Source organism: Taeniopygia guttata, chromosome 19, assembly GCF_048771995.1.
Source record: "Taeniopygia guttata chromosome 19, bTaeGut7.mat, whole genome shotgun sequence".
NCBI classification, from domain to species: Eukaryota; Metazoa; Chordata; class Aves; order Passeriformes; family Estrildidae; genus Taeniopygia; species Taeniopygia guttata.
Genome location: NC_133044.1, coordinates 2784287 through 2808911, shown reverse-complemented (window position 1 = coordinate 2808911; position 24625 = coordinate 2784287). Strand labels below are relative to the sequence as shown.

The 24625-nt window shown below is 41.6% G+C and overlaps 1 protein-coding gene and 1 long non-coding RNA gene across 3 annotated transcripts in view; one reads left to right on the top strand and one right to left on the bottom strand.

Annotated features, from left to right (window-relative positions):
• Positions 1 to 77: 77 nt before the first annotated feature.
• On the bottom strand, positions 78 to 7849 carry LOC115497717 (uncharacterized). The gene is made up of 4 exons (XR_004369501.3): positions 7305 to 7849; positions 6086 to 6210; positions 4934 to 5058; positions 78 to 491 (listed from the first exon to the last, which is right to left on the bottom strand). It is a non-coding gene; the product is annotated as an uncharacterized lncRNA (long non-coding RNA).
• Positions 7831 to 24625, top strand: part of PPM1E (protein phosphatase, Mg2+/Mn2+ dependent 1E) — a 58241-nt gene continuing 41446 nt past the window's right edge. Inside the window, exon 1 of one of the 2 annotated variants that reach the window (XM_030288114.4) lies at positions 7831 to 8325. In XM_030288114.4, the coding sequence (XP_030143974.4) occupies positions 7910 to 8325 (416 nt within the window). In that variant the 5' untranslated portion in view covers positions 7831 to 7909. The remainder of the gene's footprint in view (positions 8326 to 24625) is intronic. The other variant, XR_012058698.1, reaches the window with a different exon arrangement.

The window sequence follows — 24625 nt, the reverse complement described above, 5'->3', positions numbered from 1 at the left end:
TTTGGAGGGGGGGTGGATGTGGGGGCTACAGCTCCATCTTTTCACACTGGGTAAAAAGACAATGAAATGAGAGCCTCTAGCACAGCACATTTAATGACAGGCATGTGGATCAGTCATCTGGCTTTGTGTGTACTTGAATTTTAAGGAGGTTGGATGCAGCACAGGCTCAGAGCAGGACACAGGCAGTGAAATGCAGCTTTCAGTGCTACACCAGAGTGGGGCTTTAGCCCTCACCTGCCGCAAAGTCCTTGGTCAAGGACAGTCAAAGCTCTGCTTTGAACTTCTCCTTTGTCCTGTAGTGGCAACAACAGAGATGAAAGGCTGGATCTGAAGGACAAAGGATTTAATCCAGCACAGTAATTTTATGTTTCTCTCTCAGTAAGTGGGAATATTTTACCGTGGCTCAGGTTTGAACCAAACTGCTGCACAGCCATGACTTCCACGTTCTTCATTTCATTTCTTGCTGTAATCAGGATCTCTTTTGTTCGTGGCTGTAATAAAGGGGAAATCCAGACTTAGGTACCAGCAATATCAGCAGCTCCAGAGCCTAAACCCAGAAAATGAATGTATACTGAAAGCACAGCAGCTTTTTGTCCTCTTTTTTATTAAGACAAAACAAATCAAGGAGATTATTAGAGGAGAAGAAAGGTGCTGCACTGCAAAATAGTAATTACTTCAATTATGAGAAGTGTTTGTACACATGCACAGAGATGACCCCTTTTGGCAGAGCACTCAGTAACGTTAGAGCTGAGGAAACTCAGCCAGCAGCTAAATGGAGAATTCGAGTTGTGGGAGTCACTATCTTAAATTTTTTATTTAGTATACACTAAACTGACTTTCCCTTGAAACAAAATTCAGTGCTGAATCTGAGTCATAAAATCTCCTTATTCAAGAAAGGCTGAAAAAAAAAAAAGGGGGCAGTGGTTTTTTGCATCATTACAGGGTTTAGATAAAAATTACATAATAAAATATTAAAGGGAAAAATATTGAGTTGCCATGCAGCAAACTGAGCTGTGTCAAAATTTAAAAACTGTGAGTCAGGGAGAAGCTCTGAAGTAAGCAGCATGACATAGGGGAAGGGAGGCAGCGGGATCTGTGACTCAGACAAACATTTCAATGCAGGAGACACAGGCAAACAAAAGGATCCTAGCGCATGTGATGTCAGCAAGCAAACGCTCCCGTTTGGGAATAAAGCCTTCCTACGTATTGCAGTGCAGGAGGAGGGGGGAGCTGGCACCGGGGCTCTTGCCTACGTAGGCACGAGGAAAACCATCCATTAGGAATGTTGGAGCAATATTTTCAGGAGCTCTCCTGGTTCCTGGTGATAGCTGCTATCTAAGGGGTCTGGTAATTATGGAAAAATCCATTTCTCTCAGTGCATTGTGCTGGGATTTAACACCCTCCACACGTCCTTCCGTGTGTGAGCAGAATAACAGTGTGGCTCCCATATACTATTAATTTCAGCTGACTGGTGGTTTTAATTTTGTTTGTAGTAGAGTAGCATCCAGAAGCCCCAGCTGAGATGCTGATCCTGTTATAACAAGATAAATGGTCTTGGGCGAGTAAATGTTAGAGCTTCCAGTGTTATGGGCATCATTATTCAAATAAAAAAGATGCACAGTTACTGGTTAACAGTGGGAGTTACAAAATGTCCAGAGGAAACATTGGAGGCTCTCTACGCTGAGATTTTTAAATTTTTCACTCTTTTTTTCCTATTGAAGCTATTATAAAAATCAGCTCTGCAGACCAGAACTGAGAGAAGGATCTGTTGGCGGAGACAAAATTAGATTAAATGAGCCAGATTTCGTTCTCATCTGCTGGAGACAAGGAAGCTGTTCCAGGCTCAGAATTGCAGAGAATGAAAAAATGTGACCATTGCCTCACCAGTAAATCTTCCATGGCAAGTTGATTTTTTCCCATATGTGCCTGGAATTCTCATGCATGTCACAGCATCAGTGCCCAACAGCGAGGGGCAGAAGAGAATTTTATTTCTGCACAAAAAGTGAGATTCTAAGTAGCCAACCTCATGGCACTGCATCAAAAAGAAAATGGGTTGTTTGATTTGCTGCTTAAGTCCCAGTCTGCTGAAAGCCAAGGGCTTTAACTGTCATGCTGAGTTTGAAATTATTCCATTTTGTGGGGACGACATTTACTTGTGGTGGAGGAACTTATTTTGTCACCACAACAAGAATCCAGATCCTACCACGGGCCTTGGCAACAGGCAAACACTGCGGTCACAGGAGAATTCTCAAGCCCTGAGTCCTGCTTTGAAACTCTTTAGTTTGGACAGGGAAAATAACAATTTATTTGTTCCTGTTTTGATGTGTTCTGCACCTTTTCCATTATGAAATACTGAGGAACCAGCAAGCCTCTAAGTAGAGTAATTTGTAGAAAACATGGAGAAAATATAGCTTAACTGGTGATAAAAAGGTGTAGCCAAGGTTCAAGGTAGGAAATCAGTCTCCTCTTGAAGTCAGTCACAAAGAGATTGCCTCATGTGGAAAGGAGATTTGGCCACTAACCTGAGCGGAATACAGAGCTGAGAAAAGTATGTTTAAATTATAACAACCATTTTCCTGTTCAATTTCAGTTCCTTTGGTTATTTTACAGGGGGACTAAATTTAGGAACGTATTTATTCTCAGGTATTTCATGGATTAACAACAAAGGTGAAATCCTTGCTGCATGCTGTTTGAACTCCACCCTTGTCCTGAACAAAAGGAGATAGAGAAGTTGGAAGGGCAAGTCATTGTGCTCCAGCTTCTCCAAAGAGACTGTCTTTACCATGCTCAGGATAATAATTCTTTACAAAGGCACATGAAGATGTGTTGTACTGTTTTAACACATAATAATTCTACATGAAATAAATGTGCTAAGTTTAGAAGCATGGTTTGATGCTTTCTTATCCTTGAGAGAAATAGAATAAACAGAGCGCTGACATGGCAGTGACACAACTATTACAGAAGGGAAATAACAGTTTTTTAAAAGGATGAGAAGCAGGGGGTCAGCCTGTGTTCCCAAAGCAGCAGGGCCGTGCTAAGAGCTCCGCAGGGAGCCTGGCTGCAGGGGAATGTGGCGCTGGCAGCGGCCGGGAGCAGCCTGGCCAGCCCTCCTCCTCCGCAGCCCCTCGGCTCCAGGAACCGGTGCCAGCTGCTCCCTGCTCCGGGCTTCCCTCTGCTGCTCCCCAGGCTGGGCACTCGGTGTCTCGTGGCTGCTGGCCATGCACTCATTTGGGATGATTAGGGTCAGGGGAGCTGCCTTCCCTTGGCTGCAGCAAGATGCCTGCATTAATGTTCTCTCCTGAAGAATGAAATCACCGGGAACTGGCCCCTTTCCCAGTACTGAATTTCACCCACAAATGCACCCACTGTTAAACTGTCAGCTCCTGTCTTGCTTCCCACAAGCAAGAAATATTCCTACAATATCCACTTGCTATCTATTAGAGAGCCTGAGCTCTACACAGTTTGAACTCCATCTATTGAAATAATAAATGGCATTAAAACCAATAGTTCCATCATCACACAAGCAGTAATAATGTTAGATTATGTGCCCAAATAATGCATAGAAAAGTCTGCATTTTACTAAGTCAGACTTCAAGAATTATACTAATACTGCTCATTTTTACAATAATTATTTGCCATTGATTTAAATGGAGCCAAAGACACATTGGGATATTTAAAAAAAAAAAAATCACATTTAAGTTTCAAACAACGAGAAGGGGGAATGTTTAAAATATTTTATAACATATATAGTAGTAAAGTAAAAAAAGAAACTCTACAGACCTTAACAAATGGTTTTAATTGGGTCTGGATGTTTTTCTCAAAGGTCATGAATATGCGTTTGAATACTTGTTCAGCTTCCATTATTTTGGAGGTTTAAATTTCTGACACATATCCCTCTAATACTCTTAATTTATTTAGTGTGAACTGCTGCAATTTTAGCAACACAGTTACAACTACACTCGCTTAGTAATTCTTTTTGTATCATATATGTTACTAAATTAAAATGTTTTGGGCTAAAGAACACGTTGTCTCCTTAGCAAGAAAATAATGTCTATAAAGTGCAGAGTGTCAATAAGAGATTATAACATTTTTTTTTTTTACTAGATAAACTTACTCCTTACTACACTTTTGATAGTAAATGTGTTCCATCACATAAATCTATCTCTTTAAAAGCCATTCATTCATTAATTTGTGAAATGAACACAAGTATTTGTGGTTCAAGCATAGGGTTTGAGGCTGTTGAAAGAAGTTAGAATGAGCTTCATCAATGGGATTTGAGAGAGACACTAATTCAAAGCACAACCTTTCCTAAACAGGGGTCTGAATGGAAGGCTGAAAATGGAATTTTCCTTTGGGATGGGACTGGAAATTTCCATGACAGCTGGAAGTGGGATTCAGGCCCAAAATCCTGTGTTTTGCAATGGATGGGGATATTTCAGAATAATCTTTGACTATTAATCTGGAAAATCTGACTTGACCTCAAAAATTAAAAAAAAAAGGAGAGAAAGAAAAAGAGAGAATGTTTAGAAACACCCCAAAAAATCCTTATTATGGTCAAGGAGCCAGTAAAACTGTGGTGACAGAAGTTACTTAGCTTTTCAAAGCTGCAGTTGACCAGACTGAACCTAAGAAAATGAACTGCAGTGTGATGGATGTTGACTCTGTCAGCAAGAGTCCTCTTGCTCTATTCCTTACAAATTCTCACTGTCTTTAGTCTTAAGCAACTGGAATTATTAAAACTGAATACAGCTGCTACCATTAATTCAGGTTTACTGAAAACACTCTACTTTTTAAAGAAAGATCTCTAGTGTGAAGAGGGAGCCTGGCTAAAAATCCATTTACCATTGGATTTTTGTCGTTAAACTATTTTGTATGGTATCAGATCATGTATCATGTATGTTAAATATTGCCAAAGCATTCTTCATGACCCTACCTGTCTTCTGTTTGTCAGTGCACAGGAGTCACTTCCAAAGGCTACAAAGAATTAAAAAGCACTTCTTTTTGCCCTCCATACAATTCAGGTCACCTCCCCGAGGCCTGTTCAAACCCTGCTTATTACTCAACAGCGAATGAAAAAGAGAAAGGCATCATTTTAAGGCTAAAATGAAACAGATTTCTTCCAAAACAATACTGCAAAATGTCCTTTTTTTAAACAAAAAGCAATACGATTAAGCTGAAAATGATGCAAACACCTGTGTTTCCTTCTCACATCAAGTGCAAGCCTTATTCTCCATATGATTTCCAATGGTCTCAGACTCAGAACGTTGGGAATTGTGAGTTTATTCCATCCACCTCCCCTCATCCCATAGGAACCATCCACCCAGTGATATCCAGAGCACAGCCAGGCACTCTAAATTTAGCTCCCAGAGTTCCTGAACACGCCAAACATTTCATAACAGCACCGAGCACACGCTCTGAGGGATCAGTGGGTGCTCAGAGCTTCCTTTTCTGGGCAGGGTGGCTCCTTCTGGGGGAGCTGGGCACCCCAGTGGCCCCACAGAGAGCAGGGCCAGCAGAGCCTCCTGCCTGGCTCAGCCACACCACCCACTGCCACCGTATGCTCCGTGTTCCAGCTTAATGGGAATGGTTTTCCACCTTTCCCTCTCACAAACAAATGCCAGCATGGCTTGGAGCCATCAGCTCTCTATTTAATATCAGAGCAAAACAATCCCGGCTTGACCGTAGTGCCAAAAGTTGACAAAGTGTCCTGAGCGTGGAGTTCTACTCTATTTCATTTTAATTAGTGTCTTCTGCCACGAGACAAATGATGAAAAGCACATGGGGACTGCCAAGATGAATCAAGGACATCTGGTAACTTTAACATTTCTACATGAAACAGAGTAGGTATTACTCCCAGATACTCTTCTGTGCTGCTTGAAACAACTAAATATATATATATAAAATTAACAAAAATTACAGGAAAAGGTTGCCTAAATGCTTTTGAATCTCTTCTTAGATAGTTTTAATTGCTGTTTTCCATAAAACATGAAGCTGATCTTGCATCTTATTGAATTAGCTATGATTTCCCTAAGACATTGTAATAAGAAGAATTTTTATAATTCAGATCATATTACATTAAGATTACCTGGATTGTAGTTTCTAAGAAATTCCAACTGCCTCTGGATTCTGAGTGAAAAACAACTGATAATGAAGTTAAAACTGCTTTGTGATACTTGCATTGATATACATCCTCCTGGGGCTTGTGACTCACTGATGATGCAGAACACACAAACATAAAATAAATAAAAAACAAAATCCAGCAATGACATCATCAGCTGCAACTGGGAGCTCTCTGCTCAAAAAGAACTGCAGTGTTTCTTACCCTTCATTGTTTCTTACCCTGCAAACCCACCTGGCATTCGCTAAATAAATGAGTGTTAAATTGAAAATAAAGAAATGGCATAAAGAAAAATATTGCCTAGACATAACCTTCCAGGACAAGTAGTGTGATTTTTTGTCACTGTCAGCTGTGAAAGAATAAGACTAACTGTGACAATCACATTTTTAACTCTCAGGGCTTTTCCATATTCACAAGATCGCAATATGATCAGTCAATGCAGTTGCTGAAAATATTCTAAAATTAGTTTGGCTCTGAAATAATTCACCAAACAGAAGACAGATTTACAGGAGCACCCTGACATGCAGAGCTAACTGCTACAATGCAGAGAACAACAGGTTTCAGCAAGATACTTGCTACAATAGATAAAAATTTGAGGGTCTTTTTGCACATGAGGCTCGTGATTTGGCCATTTGTCAAGGTATATCTCACATTAAGGAAATCGTTCCCTCCCATGTGTACAAGCTATTTTAAATGTGTGGCAATTATACCTGTTCATTAATTGTATTTATGGACCTGATAGCTCTGAAAATAGCTTTCCAGCAGCAATGAATAAAACAAGCCAAAATGCCTTTCACAAATGAAAGACATTTATTAGACAGCAGGAGAATATTCACTACAGTTTGTCTCCCACTGACAAGTTGTCGTTTTAGTTGGCGAAGCATCTTCAGCTTTTCACAAATTCTCCTTTGCCAGAACATGGAATGAGTAGATATTGTGTAATAGGTAATTTATCACAGGATCATGGAATGGTTTGGGTTGGAAAGGAACTTAAAGATCATCTATTCCAACCCTTGCCATGGGCAGGGAAACTTTCCACTGAACCGGAATGTGCAGAGCTCCATCCAACCTGGCCTTGGACACTTCCAGGGATGATGGGACACCCACAGCTTCTCTGGGCAACCTCTGCCGGGACCTCACCACCCTCACAGCGAGGATTCCTCCCGAACACCTGAACTAAACCTACCCTCTTCCTTTTTCATGGCTAGTTCCCCTCACGCAAACACTCTCCGATGTCAAACCCTCTCTCCGAGGCTGCTCCTGGCCGCGGCTCGGGCGGGACAGCGGCGTCCCCTCACGGCGGGGCTCGCCCGGCCCCGCGCACCCTCCGGCAGCCGCGGAGGCGCCGGCGGCGGCGGAAGCTCCAGGGAAGCCCCGAAGGAGGCAGGGATTAGGTAACGAGCGATGTGCGCTCAGGTTTCCTCCGGGTTCCTGTGAGGAACCTACGCGTCTGGCTGCCTTCGCATGACTCATCACAGCGGCGCGGCTGCCGCCGCTCCCGCTCCCCCTTCCAGCGCCGCGGCCCGAGCCGCCCCCTCGGGCGGCCGCCGGACCCCGCCGGGCCCCCTCAGCGCCGCGCGCGCTCCCGGCGCCCAGCCGCGCCCCCCCTCACCCCCCGCGGCGTGCGCGGCCCCGCGGGCCCGGCTCGGGAGCGCGCGCGCAGGCGGCGGGCGGGAGGGAGGAGGAGGAGGAGGAGGAGGAGGAGGAGGAGGAGGAGGAGGCGGCGGCGGGCAGGGAGCTCTCTGCGGGCGCAGTGCTGATCCGCCGGCGGGCGGCCGGGAATGCGAAGCGATGGCCGCGGGCGGCTCGGGCAGCGGTGGCGGCGGCAGCGCGGAGGAGAAGACCTACCGCCGCTTCCTCGAGCTGTTCCTGGGCGAGTTCCGCGGGCCCTTCGGGGCAGAGCCGGAGCCCGAGCCGGAGCCCGAACCGGAGCCCGAGCCGGAGCCGGAGCCGGCGGCCCCCGCTCCTGCTGCCGAAGCTGCGGGAGACACTGACGAGGAGCCCGGGGCTGAGGGAGAAGCAGCAGCGGCCGCCGAGACGGAGGAGGGAGAAGGCGGCGAGGGCGATGCCGGCGACCCTCAGCCGCCCGCCCCGCCGCCGCCGCCCCCGCCGCTGCCCTCGCTGCCCCGGCCGCTCTCGGAGTACATCACGGAGGAGGAGGTGGAGGGCGAGTGCCTGGACCTCTGCCTACAACAGCTCTACAAGTAGTGAGTGCCGGGCTGAGGGGAGCGGGGCAGGGCGCGGGCCTGAAGGACCCTCCAGTGTGGGGCTGAGGGGACCCTCCTGTGAGGGGCTGAGGGACTCCTCAGTGTGGGGCTGAGGGATTTCCCAGTGTGAGGCTGAGCGACTCCCCAATGTGGGGCTGAGCGACTCCCCAGTGTGGGGCTGAGGGACTCCCCAGTGTGGGGCTGAAAGGACCCTCCGATGTGGGGCTGAGGGACTCCCCAATGTGGGGCTGAGCGACTCTCCAGTGTGGCGTTGAGGGGACCCCCAGTGTGGGTCTGAGGGAGGGAAGCGAGGACAGGGGGGGTCCCCGAGGCAAAAGAGTTCAGGACTTCGGTGGTGCTGAACATCCCGGGGTCACAGCAGCTGCCCCCGCCCCAAGGAATCCTCGGCTCTGTGCCCTCTGCCTCTGGCCGGGACAGGAGAAGGGAAGAGACAAGAGAGAGACACGAGCATCCATCTGGAGAGCAGCTTGCTGAGGAGGGAGAGCGGTGGGGGAAATGTCTCACGCTCTGGTGCCAAAGCAAGGAGGGGGGTTTGCCTGTGGTTGATTGTGCTGGGGCTTGAAATTGAAATGCTCCCCCGTGAGGGTTGGTAAATGGGGAAACCTCTGCCAAGAAGGGACAAGGAAAGAGAGGTGGTCCACCCCCTTCACCCTTCCAAAAAAACCACCGCACATGGAGAAAACCACACCATGTATTCTCAGACCGGGGAGAAAAGAGGAGTAGAAAACCTTGGGAGAAAGCTATCCATAATCATGGGGATTTTTCTGCCGTCAGCTGGGGAAAGCCGGCTATACTCCGTTCTGTACGGAGGCAGTTTCCAGATCTGTGCTTTCCAAAGGCTGGTGCATAAAGAGGAAACAGATGGGATCTATTCCCAGTGTGGAAAGTCTGTGGACTGAAACCTAAAGATCAGTTACCAGTGCCTTGTATTGTGCTCAGCTCCGGCTTTGAAGGCTCGAAATAGAAACGGTTGTTAGTGGCAATTCTTTAGGAACCTTTTTAAACTGATGCCACAGGAGGAGACAAATGAAGCTGTGAAAATCTGCACAGCACACCGGGGAGATTTTCTGCCATTGAGCCGGTAATTGTAATGAGAGGTGTTACTCAGTCGCAGAAATAAATAAATAAAGAGAGAAAAGAACCGGGTTTTACAACTGCATGGTCTGTTTCTATCCAGTTCTCATCTGCCCTCTGCGTTTGTGGACGATAGGGACAACACAATGATAGCTGCAGAGGACAAAGCTCTCCTATTCACACATGCTCGCCCTGCCACCTTTGGAAAGTCTCTGGAATACAGCAGCACATTCATAGGATGTGGTAGAGAGCAGAGAGGCAAGTCCCTTCTACCTATTTAGGACGTGTTTTGTTGGGTTATTTTTAAACAGGCTTGTGAAATCCGAAGTCATGATAGTGGGAATAAAGTTTTAGACGTGAAGCAGATTATTTGAAAGCATTATTTGAAGTATAGGTATGAAATGATGTTGAAGTGGAATTCCTCCCCAACCCCTTCTCTCTCTGCTTGTCCCTATACCCCAGATTCCCCAGTTTCTGAAGCTCATGTTCATGGCTGAAATTAATAAGCAAACAAAAAACCCAAAAAAAACCTCCAAAACAAAACAAAAAAACCTTTTGAGAGGAATCTTTTTATAGAGGCAGCTCTTGCCAGGTTGTGGCTCTTAGGGTTTTTTTCAGCCTTCGGTATAGATCTTTGGGTGGCCACTGAATGAAGCATCCCCTGGCTTTCTTTGTGGTGAAATCAATGCAGGATTCCTCCTCTAGGCAAAAACCAAGGTCCACCTCAAAATCTAGGGAGCAGGGGATTATGTTGCGAGATAAGAATTTCCTAAAGGCTTAAATAAAACATTTTAAAATATTATAAGCTAAACTGAAATAGTTTTTTCTTGAATGATGGTGGAATCTGAGGTAAGTACAAATATGCCAAAGTATTCTTCAGGTAATGTACTGTATTTTTAGTTCACTCTCTAGTCACTAGAGAAACTTAAAATGTGACAAGACTATAAAGCAGGCAAAAGCAGAATGTTTTCACCCTTTACAGCCAAGGGCTCAACTAGTCAAATGGTTCCAGAGGTGGGAAACTTAATGTATTTCAGTAAAGCTGCTCTTGTACCAACAGTTATGAAAGTATTAAAATAAAAAAAAATTAAAAAAAAAAACACTAAATAAAAAAGCACATGAAAACTCATGTAAAAGGGAATATTTCCTTGGTTTGTCATTAGCAGGAGAGACTATATTCTGAAGGCATGATTTCTGCAACTATATATTAGTCAAATGACTGGTTTGCATTCTATGTAGCATGAAGATAAAACCCATTGCTGTGAAAAATCCAACAGCTGTTTTTCAGCTATTTTAAGCACAGAGCTTTAGATCTTTTTGAGGAAAGTAAGACCATTTCAGAAATGAGAGCATATTGCTAATCATGACAAAATATAATGTTTTTCTGCCACTGTGTAGGTCAGTATCAAAGAGTTCTTATTTATGAGATTTTCCTGCTATTTTCCAAAAGACTCATATTCCCCTTAGAGGTTTCCTGTTCCTGTTTGACTTTTTTAATTTTTTTTTTTTCTAGAAGCAACATATGCTTGGAAAATTAGATTAATGTAATCTTTATATCTGTCTAAATGCCACAAAATGGTCACTGTGTGTCTTCTTAGTGACCCTTCACAGTATGAAACCTATCAATAGGAGGTGCATTAGATGGAGAAAATAGTCAAAAGGGGATTGCCTTGAAACATTGGCTGATAACCATAAAATGAACTTTCAGACTATAGCTAGACCATATTATTCAAGAGAAAAATATAATTTACAGAGCTTCTATGTAGAAACAAACATACTAAGGCCTTAAAACTTTAAATATAAGACTTCGTCCTTTGCTCCTGCTGAATCAGACCTGATTTCTGACTCATCTTAAAGGAAGAAGTTACTAACTTGATGTAACAAAGTTACATATCATGCTCTGGTCTCTTCCTCTTCCTACTGATACTTTTATTAAACCTGACGCATTTAAAGAGCTGGTTCTTGACAAGACCTATGAAAAACAAAACAGGAAAGTTGTGCTTGCCAAGAGAGGACATAGCCAGACTCTTACAAGTTGTGTCACCAGGAAGAACAAATTTGTCTTGCTGATACACTCTTTTCTTCCAGTGCAAATGAAATACTTTGGAAAATTCAACTGTTTATTCTTCTCTCTTTCCTTTTTCTCTTTTTTTGCCCCATGCTTTGATGGGAATAGATATAGTTGGTATAATTTCTAGGTTCAAGTTTATTTTCAGTGATTTTGGAGGTACAATACTTTTGATTTCAAATGTTCATTTAGGAACTCAAATTTCATTTGAACAAGCTTAGAAAGTAGCCCTGCTTCTCCAGTGCTGAGTTTGCAGAAGATGGTAAGTAAAATAAAACTAAAATTTATTATGTCATCTTAAGTGCTTAACTAAATCCCTGATGACAACATGATTATTTTAAGGATTTCAAAAGCCTTGCTTTGACTTGGAACATGAAAAGAAAAACTTCTAAGCACTGTCTTTTTACGTTTCTTCACAGAATACTTAGATTCCAATCAAATAAAGTATTTGAAGTGAGTTCTTTTAATTGATCCTTTCTTTCTCTTAAAGAGAGAAAATATTTTTGCTTATGGATTTCCCACAGTCTTACTATAAAAAATCAAGAAAGGAAATGTAGGCTCACCCTTTTAACCCTGGAGTTATGTAAAATGTGGATAGTAAATGACAATGGAGGCTTTGCCCCTCAACTCGCAATGTTAAGCTAAAGAAGATGTTCTCATGGTAATTTTCCATGAGCAGAAATCATTTTTTTAATAAAGTAAACTCTTGAAAACTGTTCTTTCTCCTATCTCCATCTTTGTTGAGTGAAGAGATGGAATCTTTTTCCTTTAAATAGCAGATATACATGTTTTTAACTTGCTCTCTAAACCCCTATCACATGAAAGCTGGCACTGTTGTCACTTTAAGCTGAAATTCATGTATGATGCTGGATGGGCCTTCTTAGCATCATATTAAATAGGCTGTGATGTTTTACTCCTTCATAATTTGTCTTTTATAATCAATTCCATTGATTGCAATCTCAAAGCCCTTTCAAGAAATAAAATTAACTACTTGCCATGTCTCATATTAATCACAAGGACCAACAAAAAAGTCATTGCATCCTTTTTAACATGGTGCTTTTTTCATCATCTTTTGTGAGGTTTTACAATAGAAATGATAATGTTGGCCTGTGCCCACAATGAATGACAGAAGGAGATATTGGCTGCACCTAGCTGGGGCACTTTCTATGGTTAATGAGATTGGATAGAGAACATTCCATTTAGACTCCATATTAGGAATATTTAGTCTAATCTAGGCTTGGATTAGATATCAGGAAGAAATTGTTCCTTGTGGGGGTGGGCAGGCCTGGCACAGGGTGCCCAGAGCAGCTGTGGCTGCCCCTGGATCCCTGGAAGTGTCCAAGGCCAGGCTGGACAGGGCTGGAGCAGCTGGGACAGTGGGAGGTGTCCCTGCCCATGGCAGGGGTGGCTCTGGATGAGCTTTAAGGTCCCTTCCAACCCAAACCAGTCTGGGATTTCCCACCCCGAGGCTGTGGCTGTGTTAACTCTCACAGGAGCCCCTCCAAGGTTAAGAATCCCTCCCAGGGGTGGTTGTTGAGCTGCCTGGGTAGGGCTGAGAATGCTGACATCATACCCAAGGGATTTTGGTGCTAGAAATCCTGGTGTTTCTTTGTGAATTCATCCTAAATCATCCCACAGGAGGGTGTGCAGAAAGCCAAGGCTTCAGTATTGATGGTACCTTGTCACTTTTGACAAGAGCCCATGTTCTGGATGCTTGTGATGTCATGGCACACACATTTCATCCCCTTTAGCCTAGAAATCATTATAATCTACAAATAAGTAGTGTTTGGATATAAACATTTTCCAAACACAACTAATTCGCTAGACATTGAGGGATTCTTCTTGTTGTTTCTAAGGCGTATTCAGCTCACCCTCCCACGCTTTAAAAAATACTGAAGGAAATAAAATATTTTGATACTCATTAAAAACACAAAAAAGGAATATCAGCTCAAATGAGCTATCTAAATTGCAGATTTACATTTTGTTAACATATAAGGTGACATTTCAAAACTTCCTACTTTATGATTAAAAGGATGCTGAGTTTTTCAAGCACGAGGGTGACTATGCTTGGAAGTTGCTTTATATAGCATTAAAAAAAATCATTCTTAGAGAACAGATTATGGAAATATATTCATTCCAGTGCTTTTATTTCAATGAACATTGCTGGTAGTACAACACATTAAAGGGAATTAATGTTGTTAGGAGCTTTTCACACCAAGATTTTTTTTTGACCCAAGAGCAATTTGCACAGATTCTGCTCCTCCTAAGTGAGGCTGTTTGCTTTTGAGTACTGAAGAATTAGATCTGTGCTAACACATTCTTTTTTTGGACCTTATACAACCACTCTTGAAACTAAAATCTTATTGGCCATTGTGTGGAACTACTTTTGACTCTACCTTTTGGATGTGATGAGCTTCATTCCTCTGGAGAGTTTGTTTGGTAATTCGTTTTTGCACAAAACACTGCATAGAACATTTTTATCCCTAAAATCCCTCATTATAATTGCCTTTATCAGTGGCAGAGTATTTCTCCACATGTTCTTTGAAGAATTCAGATGTGGTTCTTTTCAGAGAAGGTTAAACTTTCAGTTTGCATTCTGTGAGCAGAAGTTTCAGTGCCTTGGCTGCTGTCTCAGTGATGTTTGCTCTCATTCATTTTTGTTGTCTGGCTAAATTGCTTACATGATCACATTAAAAGCAAAAGCATCAGGGCATGCAGTACACAGATAATGAGAATACTATTTATTACTATATTTGATACTCTGAAATATTCTCTAGCTGTTCCACACCATTTTCTTTCTTCCTATTGTTTGGTGCCTGGTTTTTTTGGTTTGTTTTCTCCTCACTGTCTAGGAAATGTGAGAAAGGGGATGAAATGGAGTTAGCAGTTTAAAACATTACATGTTCTTTGAAGCATGCTGCAAGACTGTCTTATGCAATGCAATGACAATTATGTAATGCAAATGATTATAAAAATAAATGCATCCTGGACAATATGTGTGTGAGACGTGTTAGGAACCCATGACACTGCTAAATGGCCATTACTACAAGTTGTACTTTAGGGCCTTCTGTTTGGGTTGGCTGAAATCTCAATTACTAACCAAATATTCCAGATTTTTGTTGTTATAACACACTAATGATTAGATAAAATGATTGCAGACTGTGGACTTGTTTTACAGAAACATTTTCTGCCATGCCTTTGTACTTTATTAAGAAGAAACAACATTACCCGCCTTTAATAAGACATTTTATAAAGAAGTAATCATCAGAGCCATAAATTAGGAGTGCGTGGGAAATAGCTGCCCTTGGGTACGTCTATAATTAATACAGAAGTTAAACAAGTTAACCAGATTGCAGGATTACCTCAGTTTATGTTTGTATTGGATGGAAAACAGCTGAGGGCAAGGAATGATTGAGTAACTGCAGCAGCATTTGAAGCTGTGGTGCTGCTCCCAGCTCTGAACTCTCTGTGCACTCTGGGGCTGGGTGGGTTTTGGTGGCAGAGCAGGGTACAAAGTGGGCTCCTAAACTTTGATAATGGGAAAATGGGTTTGGATGCACACAAACCTGAAGTGGGAAACTGCAATTACAAAGAAAGGAATACTTGATTAATTGGGTAAAATTGTGGGCAGCCCCTTAATTTTCTCAGAGGGTGGGATTTTGAAACTAGGCTGGCCTTTGATGATCCAGTAAAGCCTGTTTAATTGTACCTAACAAATTTTCAACTTTAGTTTCTTCTCCTCTTCATTTACAGTAAAGGATTTGAGTACTTTTGTTTGAGAATATGATTTTTTCATAGGCTCTGTACTTCCACACGGTGTAACTAATAATAGAAGCAGCATATAAAAATAGGCCCTTGGCATTTTAACTTCTTGGCACTTTCTTGAGGGCTGTTCCTTTCACCTCAGGCTATGACCTTCTTACTGAGGTTCAGAGGGCTGAAATGAACGTGGTGAGTTGTTCCTCCTTCGTGTTACAAACACACTGCTCTGCATGTTAGATTAATTACCTGCCACAATGATTCCTTTCCTTTCAGTCCTAAATCCAAGTTCTGCAAGGCTGAAACCCCCCCATGCTCTAGTTGAGAATTCAACAGATTTTTCAACAAAAAATCTCAACAAAATAAATATTAGAAATAAGATGTTTGGTTTGTTAGTCTGTAATAGATCACCTGAAAACCCACAGAAACATTCAGTTCCTATTGGAACCTCTGGGCCCAGCAGTGATGAATTATCTAAAATTCCAACCTGGATAAAAAAAAGCAGGAATTTAGCAAGTGATAAACTCAAGGTACACACTTGTACACAGCATGACATATATTTTAAACTAAGGCTTTTCCAAGTTTTTCCTAGACGTGGTGTCATTTTGTTTGTCACCTCATCGCTGTGTTTGAGGAAATATGATTGAATTAATGTATTTATTTATAAAGATCCCTGTCTAAAATGAGTTTATGCTGCAAGGTATCGGGGCTGTGTTGTTAATTTAATTTAGAGAAGGATTTGGTGCTTTCTCATGCTCTTGCTTTCATGGGGGTTTGCTATTAATATCCTACTACCAGCTCCAGATGCTTTTCAGGGAGCTGTTTTAGGCTGCACTCAAATGTTTTTTGGAAAGACTGATAAAATAACTGAACTGTCTCCTTTTGCGCTGTACGAGGTGTGACAGTGTTCGTTTTGCCTGTGGCTGTCTGGCAGAAAGAACAGAAAACATTCAGAGGTGTTAAACCCTGGGAGTGATCCTGGTAGCAGCAATAAACCTGGCAAGTTCCAGGGCAGTGCCAAGCTCCACAGTGTGTCTGGAGGTCAATCTGCATTTTTTGCATGTCAAGGACTTCCAAGTTATGTCAAAGGAAGTCTGGGCTAAATAAAAAGGCACAGGATATGACCCTCAAAAATTGTTGGTTTTAAATCCAAGAATAAACTAACACATCCTCCAGTCTCATAAACCCTTATGTCTCAGAACTGAGTTAATTAATTTACTCTATATTTATCCTTTATTTTAAGGAAGATGATTTGTTTTACTTTTCTAGGAAAAAGGAAGGATAAATACATAAAGCAGGGCAGGAGGTTGGAAGGATTTATAATGGGGGAAAAAGGAAAAGAGCAAGTCACTTTTGGTTTAAAAGTAAACATTCAAAAATTCTTCTCCACTTAAGAAAATTCTTTTCATTCTTGGTCTTTTCTCCCCACCAGTTCAGTGACAAAGTTTTCATGTCTGTAGCTATAAATTAAATTATAATTATATTGTGCTGGTGCTACAAGTACAAATCCAGTTAGGAGTCTTGTTGGACAAGTGATTTCCTTGTGCATATAAAAAGTCCCATATAAAAATGGCATTTTAAAATGCCATAAAAATTGCTAAAACAGGAATATGCAAAAGAAAAGGTGAATTAGGAAGTTCTGCCAAAACAAGTAATCATTGTATCACTAGCTCAAAATGATACAACTGTTGTAAATTTAAAATAATTGAGAAGAAACTCTGGTGTTGGGTTGACTTCTGAAAAATGTACTTGGAAACATTTTAGACTTTTACTCTGAAATCAAGAAGCTTGGAAAGTTTCCTTTAAAAAAAGAACAATCTGAAATGTCAGTGGGGTTGTTCTCCAACAGAATTAACCTTCAAGAGGAAAGGGGCAGAATGAGAAAATGTAATAGGCATAGTATCAACTGAAAATAATTTTAAAGATAAAATTGTGAGGGTAATTAGACCTGAAACATGTATCGGCTCAAACAATTAAAAGGAATTGCCAGGATGATCACTTCAGTTACCTTCAGTTACCCCCTCTAAACAGGCTGTGTTTAAACCTCCCAGTAAAACACTGATTGCACCTAATCACCCAATCAGTTCCAGTTAGAGGCTGGACAGCTGAAATCGATCCAAACTACAGCACTCCTCCCTGTGCACTGTGAAAAATTGGATATTCTGTTTGATCCCTTGGGGAAAACTGCACCTTTTACCCAGCCATAATCCCTTATTTAGTCAATGATGTAGCTCTAGGGCAACAGCTGAAATATCATAACTATGGATTTATAGAATTGTCATCTTTCTCAAGTTTCAGCATTCTCTTTTGCCACTGTTAAGTGTTTCTTCCATGACAGAGGAAGTGTGATGTAACAAGGTAAACAGTTGGTACAAATTGTCTTGTTCATCCAGTGTTTCTGTGGTTTAACCAGCTATAGATGCTTTTACATTTCCAGGAGCAGTTTGGAAAGATAAATCTATCATTCTCTACCAGTTCCTATTGTTGCTTTTAAGAATTCCTCATCTTTAGAACTCTCATAACAAACAGACACTGACATAACAAGTTACCCCTGAATGTGGTGGTGATGAACTTACATCAATTTGGTTGGGATTGCTAATGAGTAGATTCGTTCTTGCTGACATCTAAGAGAAACTGGTAATTGTTAAATTTGTTCCTCCTCTTTTGTAAGGGTTTTCTGCTAGTTGCTCACAAAATTGAAGCGTGGAGTGATGTGTTGAACTAATATCAAAACAAGGATTTTGCAGTATTAAGTATATTTATGTGGTATATACACTCTATAGTATAGTATATTAAATATATTTGTAACTCCCCCAATTGCACATTCCAGCCCACATGCTGGGATATCCTGTAGAAGAAAGCATTCTACAAATATTATTCTGCTCCACAGATTCATCTGTTCCTTTCCACCTCCTGGATCCAAAGATAGTTTACACATCTCTGTTGTGTGAACACAGTCAATTGTATGATGATGATGCCTCTCTCTGCATTTGCTTGCAAAGATTCATTATTCATTTGTTATAATCATAATCTGAGAAAAACCAAAATATATGCATGATAAGGCAGATTTTTAACACAGATACAAGGCTGATTAATTTTACTGACATTTTTACTGCTGCTCTCTGTGTGTAGTTATAAAACCATTGTAATGCTATCTGTGAAAAGAGGAGAGACTACTACTGTGAGTATGAGTAGCAAATACAAGCTGCCAGTCTCACTTTGAGCAAGGGGAAGTGACATGATAAGGAAATTTTACACTCAAGTGTCTAAAATTGTTGTCCTCATCATAATGCTGGTGGGAACAACAAACTGGGAAAGTTCCTGAAAAATGGCAGTGTAAACAAAGCACTTTGGGAAGTGTTGCCCATTATATCAGGCTTGAAAATATCATTCTGATTATTTTATCTCTGCAAAATACTGGTCACGGTGCTCAATAATAGGAAGAAAATGCACACAAATGCACAGCCCTGTCTAAACCAGCTTTTATCTGCAGCCAACAAGCTTGTCCATGAGCCATCAGTAAGGTCAAATGAGTTTTCTGAGTTTAAATTACCTGATTGGGAGCTTATTAAAAATATAGATTTGATTAAAAGATGTGTTAGGGTGTGTATGCGAGGTCTTGTGGTGGGTTTTCTGTTCTGCATTAAGAATGTAGGAGAACTGTGATGTTTTCCTCTCCACTGTGTCTCAGAGAACGCCACAGGAACTGAAATAAGCTGTCCGTGCTCTAAGGGGTTTTAGAGTAAAAGTGAGGGAGGGAAGAGTCAGAGGTGATGCTGGGTCAGGATTTAGGCCTTTCCACCTGCAGGGAACAGACCTCTCCCAATAAGTGAGGCACCTTAAGGTATGTCCATTTATGTAAAAACCAGTGATTATCTGTGGGGCTCTAAGCACATTTACTGTGCTCTTTCACTTCACCAGATTTTCTCCAGTGAAAACTCTGAGCTGTCATCTCCCTGTTTCTGAAAAATACTTAAACCTGAAGAATCTGATCTGGCTGGTACATAATCCTAAATGGCCACATTGGATATGGATTCTGCCTATCAGTTCTCTCCCTATTTGTCTGGATAAGTTTCATTCAAGCCCTATTGATCACAATTAAGGCTTGAAGTTAGAAATTGGCTTTCATTAGCTCAATGCAAATTAATCTCAAGGCACTGGAGGAGGCTGTACTCACTTTCTGTTAGTGAAGTTGACAATCAGGTTCAGCTGGAATCCAAAAGTGCAGTGGGAAGGCTGTATCCCAATATCTTAATGTGACAGCTACCAAGGGAATTACTTTCAGAAGCAGAAGAAGGGAAACTGGAAACACTGAGGGGGTGGATGCAGACAGATATGACAGGATTCTAAGAACCTGGGATTCCTGACAGCGTAGGCCTTCAGAGCCCACCCACTGAGCTTTGGCAGGTAATAATCTAGGAAATTATAATACACTTATTTTAAGAGAATCCATTGAGATGTTTGATCCTAGATCTTCATTACACATACAGCAAGGCTTTTGCTGCTGGAACTCTGTTATTTTCCCAATTATCCTGAAGGCAGGAAGAGATTTCAGAATGGATTTTGTAATGGTGTAACATCCAGTGAAGTGAGGACAAGTCTGACCACGTTCTGCAGAACCTATCATCATATTCCTGTAGGAAAAAAAAATGTTCAGTCAACTTGGATGTGCTGCTCTTGAATGGAGCTGGCTGAGATCCTCGTGCTCTGTGTGTGGGTAATGATATTGCAAGAACCTGGCACAGGGAGGAATCACTGCAACTAAAGAGCTGAGATTTACACCCCCCCAAAACTGCTGGGTTTCTCCAGAAACTCCTCATTTCAACAGAGCAACCCTGTGCAAATGATGGAATGAAATGTTTACAAACAGTGGAATTTGTGTTATACTGCTCAGCTCATTCCTCTGACACAAAGCCACTGGGCAGCTTTGTCTTACAGCTCACCAGATTAAGCACAGGGGCTGGATCTGTGTGCTCCTACAAAAGCCTTCCTCCTCCCCCCTGCCCAGCCCCCTGAACATATTCTTTATCTGGAATATAAAGCACTGTGTATGTAATTGGGGAAAGAAATGGAATATATTTCCTGGTGACAGGGGAGTTCAGGCTCTGCTTGGACAAATGGCAGTGTCTTTAATGAGCTTCACGGTGCAAGATTTAGTGGCATCGTGGAGGAATTCCTGTCAGAGTGGGGCTCTGATAGGACTTATCAAAGAGTACATGCTACTTATCTATCTTAGGCAGGGAACTCTAACTCCCTTTAACTGTCAGCACATCTATAATCCTTCCAAGTCTGGAATTGTTGATAGAGTGCCAAATATCTTGGGTTATGGATTGCCAGAAAGAGGGAGATCTGTGTTTGTAATCTCAAACAAAGCAAATGTAGCTGTTTAATGAAATTCTGCTGAGCTTTTAATATGGCATAATATAAACATGGTTTGTTGGGGGGTTTTTTCAGTATTGTTTTGGAGATAAGACAGAGGGATGGGGATATAGAGAGATTTGGGGATTATAGCTACCTATCTACAGATAGATAGCACAGGCAAACCCAGCCATTTATGTTGTTATTTTTGCATTATGGAATTCTTAATATACACACTGAAATGTTCTGGTCAATTAGTACCTCTGTGGTATTATGAACATGGTGCTAAAGGACATTGGAGACGACACAATGTTGGAGCATTCAGCAATGAAAAAAACCCATCAAATAGGACAAAACAGCCTCTGCTGAATGGTGTAATCAGCAAGGAGGCTATTTTAATTCTAATTCTCCATGAATCAACATCTGTCTGCTTGCTGGTTTATCTTTAAAGGCATACACACACAGACATGTGCATGCACAGGCTGTGGAAATAAATGTCTTTTAATTTAGGGCTGATTGAGACTGTGGTTTCACTCCTGAAACCCAAGTCCTGTGCTAAATCTCAGCACAATTTCTGCCAGCTGCAATACCAGGGTTTAGCTCAGGGTTCCTGTTCCCCTTCCCCAGTGAGTGCTCGTCTAAAATTTCACAGCACTGGCACTTCTGCTGGTGATTTACGTGGCGGTGCCAGTGGCACATGAAGAACCACAACAACGTCACCAATTCCTGTCATCCCAGGTCCTTGCCAAGTGAGTAGCAGCTCATCACTTTCAGCTCTCTTGCTGCAGCTCCATTAACTTTGGAGATTCTTATTGAGAGGGGCACAAAACCTTCTGCCCTTACCCTGCTGGAAGGTATGGCTGTTAACAAGAATAATTACAGCAGATGAGTAATTCTTGTTCCCTGCTCAAAACAGAAAAACAAAACAAAAGGGTTATCAAGCACTGGCACAGGCTGCTCAGGGAAGAGTCACTGTCCCTGGAGGGACTTAAAAGCCATGAGGATGTGACACTTGGGGACATGGGTTAGTGATGGCCTTGGCAGTGCTGGGGAACAGTTGGACTCAGTCTTTAAAGTTTTTTCCAACCTAAATGATTTTATTCCTTTTTTCCCCCTTCATCCTTAACAAAGCCCTTGGGCGAACAGCTCCTACAAGCCTACATTTTTTCTCCATTTCCTTTTCAACTCAAGGGTAATAGCAGTTAAATCTAGTAAAATAAATGTTGATTGATGGAGTTTATTCATCATGCCAGGCTAATGAGGCATCATAAATATATTTGTGAATGTGTAAAATCCATTGGGGGCAATGGCTTCAGTTGGATAAAATATACAAAGTATTCTTGTTTCACTTGTCTTGGAGGGAGGAACCAGCTGAGCGTGTCACTGTTGATTCAGAGTTTTTCAACCTTCACTGGTGCAAATAAGTTCTTTCTCAAAATTCTCCAGAGGAGAAACATGACAAAGCAAGCCTGTCTGGTTTTTGAGTTTATCCCCAGAGATGCAATCAAACAGCAGAATGAGATTCTGAATTTCAAGAAGGAAAATACATGAATATTTCCATTTTTCTTCTGCTGACATATTTTGCTTACAGAATTGTGGCTGACAGGATTTTGTGGCTCATCAGTGTCCTTGTTTTATTAACCCATGTTTGCTACAGAACTGGTTTCTGTTCTATAGGAAGAGTAGGGTTCCTATATATACATATCATAGTGTATATTGATAGTAAACCAGGGATCTTGAGCTAAAAATTCCAAAAATCTGCAGTTAATGGTTTGAAAATATCTGCCTGTGTTTAGAAATATTTGTCATAATACAGGAAATTACAAAGGCAATTGGAAAGCTGGAATTCCTTTCACACAGGCTGTCATTTGCATCTTAATGAGATACTTTCTCATTAGTCCAAGAAATGCAGGTCAAAGAACCCAGGCAAAATCTGATAATTTTACTTCTCTGTACCCTATTCATCTCAGGAAATTTGGTTTGAGTCAGTGAATATGGACTGTCTGTTAATTATCAATATTATTTGTGCAAAGAAGAGCAAATTAGCTTTTCCTTGCAAAAATACCTCACCACAGTGTCTGTGCCTTAAATCAGTGAAAGGTTTGTTATTTGTGTTGGTATCTCACTGTGTTTTGCAAAGTTCAAGAGAATAATATTTCAATATCATGTTCCTTTGGGGATGATGATTGTGCTAGTTAAAATTTCCTGTAAATTGAAATGTTACTTTTAAGGTCATTATTCTTCATGCATAAGAATGGAAAGAACATGATGCATTTGTAATGGAACAGAGCATTGCTGTGGAAAATGTCAATTGTAAATTGTTCCTCTTGTGTATACAGAGGTTCTGAAGTGAAAGGTAAATGTTCTGCTATTAAATGGAATTTCTTTAGCTATAGATAATGTTCTCAGACTCAGCCATCATCTTCTGAGGATCAGCTTGTCTGTTTTGGACTCAGCTCTGAGAGCCTGACACTCACATTTATCATGAGCAGCAAAGCCAGAGCAAGTGGCAACATCCTGACTTGCCAGAGGAAATTTTCTTCCTGTCCTTCTTCTTCCATTCAGGTTTTTAATGACCCTTCTGTCCTGGGAGAAGTGTGCAGGTATCCTCCTGGCCCAGGCATAGAACAAACAACTCCATGGCATAAACAGCACTTGAGGGCTCCTCTACTGGATTTTGAGGTAGTTCAGGAGATCATTTTCCCTCAGCAAAAACTGGAACTATATCTGAAGTGTTTTGACCCTAATTTTCCTGGGATTGAGACATTGACCATGGAATTGAGATATTTACACGGAACTGTGCTGAGTTCTGTGCTGACTGCCCTAATATGGCTTTGCCACCAGGAATGGGCTGCATCCCATAAAATTCCTGACTGGAAAAGGCCCATGACATTCCCACCTCCATTCCTGGGAGTGGGAGCCTGACCATGAATTATTGCAATGAGGAAAACACAGATTAAACCAGCAATTCATGTGATGGGGTGAGCACAGAGGAGGGAAACTGCATTTTTAAGCTCTGAAAATGTTCTCATGACTTAGGTAAATCTTTGTCAGTCTGTCAAGTTTAGACATTAGCTCCTTGATCCCAAAATTTCCTTCTGCCAAATTCCAATTAGCATTTTTTTGAGGGGAAAGGTTGAATTTTGGCTTTGCCCGATGAAGGCATGCAAGAGCAAACAGCATATCCAGAATATTTACTTTTTAAACAACATAAACTCTTAGCTCTTCCTCCAAGAGCAGATGTTCTACTCCTTTCATGGGTTTTTATTACCTTCTGTGTACTTTTTCTTGTTTGTCTGTGCTGGGACGGGAAGTTGTAAGGAGAGAAGCTGGACTGAGATCCCAATCAGAGAAAATATTCACGCAGGGTTTATAAAGCAGGATAACAACATCCCTGTTTCCAGTAACTACCACCACTCTATTGGCTTTATTTTCCTTCAGTGAAGAGTAAACTGCCTTTTTAATAGACCTATTCATTATAACTTAGAAGAATGCTTCTCCCAAGAGGCAAAGTCTGTTCAGAGCCCAGTATTTTGTGTGTGAATTTAGGATGGAGGTTTCTTCCCCTCCTGCATCCCTTTACATTAACCTACAGTGTGATTTTCCTGCCACTTTGTCACCCTCACCCAACAGCGTGACATTGTTGCCACTAAGTTTATTCTATCCTGAGTAAACATTATATTAAGATATGTCACTTCAGAGTAGGTGTGTATAGCACTGTTTAACTTTTAAATGCTTAACAGATCAAAATAATGAAAATAAATTGCTCCTGAGTTAAGTATAGGAGGAGGCCCATGAATTTTAAACAACTGGCCTCAATTATCCTTCCTCCTGTGGTGCTTCCATTCAGATAAGCCTGCAGCAAAGCACTTGGCCTAAAGATGTTCATATGCTGTGGTCTCTCCATGGAAACAGTTTTAAACCAGAGAAAACAATTCCATTTTTAAAAAGGCTGAATCTCCTTTCCAGTTGGCTCCTAAAATAACTTTGAGCTCAGCCTCACACGTGCTAACTGCGATT